At 31.4% G+C, this 10,272-nt stretch overlaps 1 protein-coding gene and 1 long non-coding RNA gene across 4 annotated transcripts; both read left to right on the forward strand.

The window, feature by feature from the left end:
• Positions 1–2,996: 2,996 nt before the first annotated feature.
• On the forward strand, positions 2,997–5,587 carry LOC145068695 (uncharacterized). Of its 3 annotated transcripts, none has more exons than XR_013689074.1 (4): positions 2,997–3,146; positions 3,295–5,068; positions 5,226–5,317; positions 5,403–5,587. It is a non-coding gene; the product is annotated as an uncharacterized LOC145068695 (long non-coding RNA). The 3 variants fall into 3 exon arrangements; XR_013689075.1 differs by having other exon boundaries at positions 3,295–3,434; positions 3,952–5,317; XR_013689073.1 differs by having other exon boundaries at positions 3,295–5,317.
• A 3,273-nt stretch (positions 5,588–8,860) lies between these two features.
• On the forward strand, positions 8,861–10,049 carry LOC145067635 (transmembrane protein, putative (DUF1191)). The gene is made up of 3 exons (XM_079014731.1): positions 8,861–9,528; positions 9,649–9,792; positions 9,986–10,049. Exons 1-3 carry the CDS (start codon positions 8,861–8,863, stop codon positions 10,047–10,049), a joined length of 876 nt encoding a protein of 291 aa, XP_078870857.1.
• Positions 10,050–10,272: the final 223 nt, after the last annotated feature.

A 10,272-nucleotide genomic window follows, 5' to 3' on the forward strand; every position in this document is an offset into this window, starting at 1 on the left:
GTTAATTTTTAAAATCATTTTAATAATTTTTCTCAATTTCCATGTCATTAAACAATTCAATCTTTTAACTACATATTATGTATTTAATTTAGTTTTATCTATACATCCTCAGTATCTTCGGTATGTTCCTTTTTCTTTACATAGATTTGCATTTTTACATTGATTTTATTTTTTTTTAGAAAAAATATATTTTTGTTTTTTTATTTTTAAGTTATTTTGGTTTATACTTTTAAATTATTATGTATTTAGTAGAAATTAATGAATTATCAACATATTTATCGGTAACTATTATGTGTATGTGTACATTGATTTATACCTACACATATTTGATTTTCAAATATGTGTAGGTATTTGATTTGCCACATCATTTATACAATTTCAATTATTATTATTATTATTTAATTATTTAATTTACTTATTATCACATGTGTCATGTGAAATTACGTGTCGGTAAAAACCAAATGAATTACCCACACATCCATTATATATATATATATATATATATATATATATATATATATATATATATATATATATATATAAAGAGAGAGAGAGAGGTATACCTACACATAAAGAATTTTTTTTAAATGTGTGGGCATTTACTTTGATACATCTTTTATATAACATCAATTATTATTGTTATTTACTTTAGTTACCAACACATATTTAAAGTATATTTATATGTTGGTAAAACAAAATGAATTACCCACAAATCCAATTAACTTATATTCATATATGTAGGTATATTACTTACGCATAACCAAAAAAATTAACATATGTGGGTAATTTCACATTATGTAAATCACAAATCTTGGAGTGAAAATTCCCCCCAAAATAAAATGTTAGTATAAAATATTACCTACACATATTAAGCGTTATCTATTATGAAAATTTATTATTTTCAAATACCTGCATATATACAAATTATGTGTAGGTATTTACGTACACATAATATGTATGGATAATTTATATGTATATAAAGACCCCAATTTCTTGTAGTGCGATAACATTAAATTGATTTTTAAAATTAAGTTGAGTATCCTTCCACCCTAAATATATGTTGCCTTGTTAAATGTTGTTATGAACAAGGCAATCATAAATGCTACTATCAAGTGCAATATGAAACTTGATAACGAGCGTACATAGTCAAATATGATATCTCTAAGTGTTGAAGTGTTATATTGATCGGTCCCCTTGATGAATTGAATAGATTTGAGCATGTGGTCACACCAATATAAGAGTGATGGTCTTATTCATATCGCATATCAATAAACCAATAGTAAACTTGTACAATAGTGAAACAATCTATGCCTCATGCTTAATGATATCAAAATGAATGGATATTAAAATTACAAGTTATTTACCATTAAAATATGATGAAAGTTTTATGGAGACAAATGTTCATGTATGGTTAGGGACACTTATGTATTGCTAAAATCTTAGCATTGTATGTATATCTGACCTATTTTGTCAATTGCATAAGTGAGAGTCTTGTTGAAAGTTGTATGCAACGAACAAATAATATGTTGTATTACTAGTTGTACGTTAACCTCTAGGTTCACACATTAAAAAACATTGTAATGTGATGAAATACGTAATATATTTATAGTGGATAAGTTTTTTATTTACCAAATTAAATAAATAAATAAAGGAGTTTATTTATTAAATTAAATTAAATAACTTATTTAATTAAAATTCTTTTAATTAATTTATGAGCTAATTAAAAGGTTTGGTTGCTAAAGTTTTATGCCTAGAAAAAAGGCTTGAAAAAGCTCACACATCTTAGTATTTAAAGAAGCTAGTTAGCTCATGAAAGGAAATAAGCTAATATAGTTGAAACCTAACTACTCCCTTCCATCTTTCAAAATAGGCACCTCCCTCTCCATCACCTTGTGTGATCTTCAACTTCAAGCCAAGAACAAGGAGGATCGTTCTTTGGTTCCTTGGATTGTCTAACAACGTTTGTTCCAAGCTTTATATGGATACCCGTAGACACAATATATTCACTATTACTATTTTCCATATAATTGAGGTATTTAAATCTAAACATCTTATGGTTGTGAATATTGACATCTATACACTACAAGAAAATTCCTAAATAACTACGGAAAGTTGCTACGGAATCAAAATCCGTAGCTATTTTACTATGGAATATGCTACAGAATAGATTGTGGTAGTTTTTTTGCAACATAAATGGCTACAAAATTGTATTTCATAGCTAAATTCTAAATAGCTACGTAAAATTGCAACACAATCAAAATTTGTAGCTATTACATTACGGAATATGCTACGGAATGGATGGTCGTAGCTATTTTGCTACGGAAATGGCTACGGTGTTGAATTTCAGTGGCTAAATCCTGAATTGCTACCGAAAGTTGCTACGTAATTGAAATCTATAACTATTTTACCATAAAATATGCTACAGGATTCTTGGTTGTAGCTAGTTCGCTATGAAACTTATTACAAAATCTATACCCGTAGGTAACTGCTACAAAATTTTCTACGAAATTAAAATCCGTAGCTAGTTGGCTACGTAATTGAAATCCGTAACTATTTTTTCTACAAAAATTTACTACACAATAAAAAGTTGTAGCTAATCTACTACGGAATTAGTTATGAAAACGTTAACCATAATTATTTTATTTTGTACTATGGGTTGCATTTTGTGCGAGATATTATAAGCAATACATGTATGTTAGCAAAAATATGTATACGGATAGTCTGAAAGTCATATTCGAAATGCTTTATCTCACACAAGAAAAAGTTTGTGACGATTCAAAATGAAATTGCTTTATTTACAATGCAATGTAATTTTTCGACTAAGGTTGTCAATTTAATTACTCCCAAAATTTTGGATCATTTTTGTGATTATGGCATTATTTCAAGTCTAAGGGGGTATTCATGTAGATCTTGCAAACATTAGGGGCTATGATAGCAAGATAAATGAGTCGGAGGAAGTTTAATCGCAGCTCTCAAGTCTCAATTTATCGTCTGTCTCTCATATCGATCTTCTATTTCTCTTTTCTCAGAAATCGATCAATTAAATTATGGAATATTAGTTAACGATTGCATCATCATCAACATGAGGAAGCGAGATTTAGCAATCCTGATGCTCTATGCTTTCACCCTTTTCTTTTCCATTTAAGGTAAATCAAATTATCTCAATTCACTGTGTTAATCGACCTCAGAACCCTAGAGCTGTTTAGTTTCTTATTTTTTTTAGTAATTTGTACTTCTAGTTGAAATTGAATGATTACTACGTCTAATTTGTCTCTATTTGACAATATGACGAAGACGATTTTACGTTTAAGGAGGCGTGGTGCAATCTATTGGATGAATATCCAATTAAATACGAGGGGGAACCTATTGTGTCCGATCTTAATGGCGATCGAAAGAAAGAGGTTCTTGTGGTTACTTATGACACTAAAATTCAGGTATTGTTTATCTAGTTCGTAGAATCAAATTTGCGGTTTCAATTGAAGGCCATTCAAGCACGTTTGATAGCTCATAAGGATTGGTTCGTGCTCAAATAGTTTCGAAGTATGAACGATTTGGTGTTATATTCTTATCCCAAACCACTATAGTCTTCTTCTTCCAAGCATACTCTCAAACACTTTAATTTTTAATTTTTAATTGAGTGTTGCTCCAAACGAAATATGGCTATTAGTTGCTATATAATCTTGTGTTATATCTTATATTAGCAGATACACTTTTAGCATTTGCAACTTAAAAATCAATGGTTACTACTACACTACTATGCTTTTAGTTATATTTATAACCACCTTTATTGAGATTGGAGTTATGAATATGTTCTTTGTCTTCTTGTACTTAATTTTTTTCATATTGATCAGGTTTTAGAACCTCACTAGGCGTGTGGATGAAGGATTTAGTGAGGCTCATGTTCTTGCAGAAATAATATTGTTACCTGATAAAATTTGTTGCTTTGGGCAGATGTGAGTAGCCATGGGAACAGGGGCAGTTGACTGAACTTTCAAATGTGGTCATGTACAAAACCAAGTCTTGGTTGTTGTGACATCAGGTTGGTCTATAATATTCTTTTATCATAACCTCCAAAAGCTATGGGAAACAAATGTGCAGGTCAGTTTTTTTTATAAAATTTGCATAAATCTCAGTTTTTATGGCCAACTTTAATTGCATTCTAGTTTTTTTAGGAGGATTTCCCACACAATGCTCACCATAGAGAAATGTCAATTTATTTAAGTAATTATACATCAAAACATGGAGATGTTGGACTTGTATTGTTGGAGGAATGATGGAAATGCAACCACATCTATGTCTCTTTAACTCTTCTGTTTTTATATATTCATTAATATAATTTATAACATTGTCTAAAAATTGAATAATCATTTATTTCTACACTATTTTAGATGCACCTTGATCCGTTTGAAGAAATTAAAATGGCCGAGGAAAGTGCAGATAAGCATTGAAGAAGCGGAAGCGAAAAAGAAGTAACAAATTTTGAAGTTTTATTTCTTTCTTAACTTTTTGTTTCTAGTGTTTTTCAAATCAAATTATATATATATATATATATATATATATATATATATATATATATATATATATATATATATATATATAGATGCATCATCAGTTATTGATTTACGCCATTTTGCAATTTATGCTTTTGCTGGGGCGAATCGGTGCGCTTCGCTGGAGTAGAAAGAATGAAATAATAATTATATCTTATAGATTATTACTTATTCAATTTACTAACATTTATTCTCTTATTAAAAGAACTTGGAAGCCACTCCATTAGATGAATCTCCACTAATTCCATAACATAATTATAAACTCGATGTTCAAGCTCTTAATAGGCATCAACCATGAGAACCTAGCAAACTTGTTGTTTTGTGTAAAGCACATGGTGACACCTTTTGTGATTTACTTAAAAATCAAATTATTTAAACTTATGAATTCAAAATTAGTTGTTTAATTTTATTGAATCTTGTACAGCTAAAGAATAACATAGTTGGAATGCAGTCCCCTTACAGCTTCTTTGTCCCGCATAATTGGTCTTCAATATGGTCATATTTTGATCGAATTACAGGTGTGAATTTCATTTAGATTTTAGAATATTTCCCTTGGTCAAATCTTGGTTGACTAAATTTGTTGCAGGGGATTAAATATCAACTTGCCCCCATAGCATATATGCTTTTAGAGTTTTAGTTTTCAATATTAAAATTTTTGGTTTTTGTCAATGTTAGATATTCCTTTGGACAAGGGCTTATACATTATAAGTTACCAGAAGGTAACGTCGGGAGCATCAGGATTCATATTTTGTGCATTATATTTACTGGTAAATCAAATTAAAATATAAAATATATCAAAATAAAATGTGTATTTATTTTAAGATGTGTAAATCATTATATTTTATTGTACAGGTGAACAGATGGAGGTATACAATGTTTGTGTTGAATGGATGAGAAAACATTCTTGAAGCATTTTTATTTTTGTCACATCAAAACTTTTATTGATTATGTATCCAATGGTATTTTATGTTTAATTTGTTGCAACTTTTGATTTTGAAATTGTATTTTTTTTGTACTGGATATTTCTTTTAGTTCTTATAGAAATACTTTATTACTTTTGGTTTTATATTAATTGTATTTTTATAAATTGATATAAATAGTAAAATTGAATAACCAAAATTTATTGAATAATTGTATGGGACAATTTCTATGGTATTGGGTACAAAATTTGTTATAGAAAATTGCTACGGAATTTGCTATGAAAAGTTGTTATGGAATTGGCTATGTAAAAATCGCTACAGAATTTGCTACGGAAAAATCATTATGGAATTTGCTACGGAAATATTGCTACGGTATTGGTTACGAGAAAATTTTTACGGAATTTGCTACGGATAAATCGCTATGAAATTTGTTACGGAAAAATCATTACGGAATTTGCTACAGACAAATTGCTACCGAATTAGTTACGTAAAAATTGTTATGGAATTTGCTACGGAAATACTATGTAGCTCAAATTGCAACGAAATAGATATCGTAGAAACTGCCATAGTAAAATTGCTAGGAAATTATAATTCTGTAGCTAAACATATTGCTACAAGAAATAATGCTACGAAGTCTAATTGAAAATTTATGTAGCAAATTCCGTAGTTAATCAACTTTAGCTACAGAATTTTAACTTTTTGCTACGGAAATTTTCCGTAGCCAAATTAAAATTTTCTTGTAGTGATAGTTCTAATTGGATCCCTTATTAGGTATTAAAAATTTCAAACCAAACTTCTTTTCGTTGTCCTTTATTCATTAATCTTTTTTTTGAATCAACATATCCCCAACAGTAGCATGTTATAATCGAATTATTAAATTTATTGTTATTAAAGGTAGCATATATGTTGGAATTAAGGCCATACCTAAGAAATTAAATATCATTAAAGGCCTATTATAAATCTTTATTTTTAAATAAAAATATATAATAATAAAAAAATTAGACCTTGTACAGTAGTCCACTTGTCCACTCAAGGCCCATGGTTGGAATTACCCGGTAGCTGAGGTATATGTCCATGAAGGATGAATAAAGGGGGGGGGGGGGGGGGGGAGGATGGGATTTACCTATTAGTTTGGTATATTTCCATGAAGGATGAATAAAAGGGTTGCTTGCAATATGAAATTTTTTGTTGTTGACGTTAGCATGTTAGAATATGATTATGATCCAGAATGCAAGTTTATCTTTTTTTTTTGTCAGATGGTTGTTTATTTTATCCCGTTTTGGATGGTTGTCTTATTTCCTCCTTGTTTTGGGGTGGTTGTTTAATAGACAAATGGTTTGTCGTTTATAAAGGTTACATGGTTGACATTTTATTATTATGTTTAATTAAATTGTCATTCACATATTGTAAGAAATTTTGTGAGTTACTCACAAACTTTATTATGTTTTGGTCATCTTCCACTGATGTAGGTGTTAAGTGGTATGGTTAAAGAGTTGTCCTAGTTACAAAAAGATTAACAATATCAAGAAGATAGTTCTTTTGTAGCTTATGAATCAACTGTAATGTAGCACCATGTTGAGTTATTACTTGATGTAACTGTGGGTCTTATATGCATATATATGCTTTGCTACTTCATATGTACACTATATGTTTAATGTTAAAATGTTTCAAAACAATGCGCTTTTTGGATGTACCTTTTTATAGTTTTTGGGTGTTACAAGGGCCTCAACGTAAACATGACTGACTCTATATGTGGTGTCCTTCGTTTGGCTCTCCACTAAGTTGTATTTCTATCTTTTTTGTAAAGGCGCTAATGTGACATGTCTGGTTAGAAAGTTACATAAACAGATTTTACACATTAACAAAATATTATGACCTTTAATGGCAAGAGTAAAAACAAGAAAATACGCAAAACACATGAAATGGTAATATTAAAACCATATAAAAAGTTCTTTTAAGGTGCAACCAAAAGTCAATGTAAAATTTTATGGCTTCTGTTCAATTAAACCAAGATTGAAGGGACTTTTAAGATATTTTACTTGCATGCAATCAAATCACTTTAATGATGCTTGGTTTAAACGCAATCAAACCAAGATTGTGGTTAGTAACTTAGTATGTTTCCTAATTTTATATTATTAAAGGGATTTTCAAGGTATTTTATTACTAATCATAGATTTTTATATATTATGAAATTTGGAGAATTATATGTTAGAATATCTTTTGGATCCTAAATTAGTATGACTTATTTTGTCATATTTCAAAGAATATGCCTACTTTTTTTTTTTCTTTCAGAAAATACCCCTATTTACTTTCTAAGTCACTCACTCACTCCCTTTGACCCGTTATTCATTGCTTGTATAAATAGTTGTACATCTAAGTACAACCCTTTCTTGTACCCAGTTGTCCAAACAGAAACATACCAAAGGGCATTTATGGCAACTTAACTCCAAAAAAAATATATCAAATATCTTTTAACACTCTGTAAATCCCGCACCTATACATACAAATTTATGTATACATCTCTCTCTCTCTCTCTCTCTCTCTCTCTCTCTCTCTCCACTCTGTCATCTTCTCGTTTTCTCTCTCTCTCTCTCTCTCTCTCTCTCTCTCTCTCTCTCTCTTCTATTCATCATTTCCTCCTAAAGCTTATCTCTCTGTTCATACATTCACTCATTTCTCGAAGAAATCTGCAACAATCTGAGGAACAGAAGAAACGAATTTAGTAACGATTTCACCATCTCTTGCAAACTCATACGCTGTTGATTTCAGCTACGGGGTTCGGAGTTTTGAAGAATTTTAGTAGGGCTTTGGGGTTGCGATTCGATGACATGAGTATAAATACGAGTGCTTGGAAATAAATGTGATGATATGAAGGGGGTTGTAAATTCAAAGAAGCAAAATTTTGTTGCTGGTTAATTGATTGGCTCAACTGTTGCTGAAATTTAGGGTTTTTGGGAGTGTAAATCGGTTGAATCAAACTGGATTTAGCTCAGGGCTCAGGTACTTCGTTTCTCGAATTTCTGATACATTCATCTGGATTGCTTTTCCTTTTCATAAGATTCGTATATAATCCACATTGTTCTGTAAATTAAAGCAACTAATTACAGAAGATTATAACAAGTTTGAGGGTTTCAGCACTGGATTACACCTCTGAGAAAGTGTTCTTCTCCTACAAATGCTTTCCTTCCAAAAGTTTCTTAAAGCTATCGGTATTTGCTTTTTAGTTTTCCGTTAGTTTACAAAGAGAATCAGATTCTACAAACATCAACGGGTCTTTTGGGTGTTCTAACTAGAAAATCCAGTTCTCCTATTCTGGATCACATCGCCATCCTTCCACCTTCTTCGAGATTCTTCTCAATTCGCGCTGATTTTCAGTAAATTGATGCATCGATGGGGCTTCCATTTCGAAGTCTCACGATGCTTGTTCTACTAATTTGGTTTCTCCGGTGGCCAATTATTGAAGCTCAAACACCTGCTAGATCTCTCGATGCTATCCTCCAGGACTACGCTTATCGTGCATTTGTTCGACCACGAACTGGCATTCCCTACGACGGATTCCCCCCTTCAAATCTCTCCGGCATTCAAATATCAGCAATCAGGCTTCGAAGTGGTAGCTTATACACTAGAGGCGTTGAATCATATAAAGAGTTCACAATCCCAATCGGAGTTATATCACAACCATACGTGGAAAGGTTAGTCTTCGTCTACCAAAACCTCGGAAACTGGTCCACCATCTACTACCCTTTACCTGGCTACATCTATCTATCTCCTATCCTGGGTCTTCTCGCCTACGACGCCTCAAATTTATCAGCCAAAAACCTACCGGAGTTAGCCATTCATGCCTCCGAGGAACCCATTTCAATCAATTTTCCACAACCAAAACCGGTTCCCAATGGTTCAATCGCAGAATGTGTTCACTTCGATCTAAACGGTAATATAAATTTCACAAATTTGGTATCAAGAACAATATGTGAAACATTCGAACAAGGGCATTTCTCCATTGTAGTCAAATCCTCCATCGCCCCTTCACCAGCTCCGGCACCACCACCACCACCACCGCCACCACCTCATGGTGGTGGTGGCGGGAACGGGAAAAGGGTCGGGATCATTGTCGGAGCAATCGCGGGTGGGATCGCATTACTTGTGTTGTTGGCATTGCTGATATTGTGGATATGGAGATTGAATAAAAAGAAGAAAATGAATAAAATGGAAAAGGCGGCGGATTCCGGCGAAGCGTTGCAGATGACGGTGGTCGGAAACACGAAAGCTCCGGCAGCCACCACGACAAGAACACAACCGACCCTGGAAACCGAATATGTCCCGTGAGATTGATTCATACTTGTGGTGATGATGAATTGATGATAATGGATAATGGATTGAGATGATAATTGAGAGATAGTATTTTGGGATTCATTCTTTGGTGTTAGTATGTGTGGTTCTTGTGTGAATAATTACGTTTTTTTTATTTCACAAAACCTGTTGATAGTTTGATAATTTGTTGTGTGCATTTTTTAGGTGTTTAGGCAAGAGTGATGATTCTATTCATGGTAAATTTTGTGAACCATTGTTAAAGAAATAATAATTTCTTTTTTCTTTTTTGAATGGAACTTTAATTTTTTCTTATATTTTAAAGTACAATGTTATATTTGAAAGAAATGGAAATATGAATATGATGTTATTATAATAAACAGATAAATAAAAGTATGTTGCTATTTATTATTATTATTAGTATTTTTGTAATTAACATTTAGTTGTGGTTGATGAAGAGGTGTATAGATGTAGTCGGTGTAACACATGACACA

Source organism: Lactuca serriola, chromosome 8, assembly GCF_051521515.1.
Source record: "Lactuca serriola cultivar US96UC23 chromosome 8, Lser_US96UC23_V15, whole genome shotgun sequence".
Classification (NCBI taxonomy): Eukaryota; Viridiplantae; Streptophyta; class Magnoliopsida; order Asterales; family Asteraceae; genus Lactuca; species Lactuca serriola.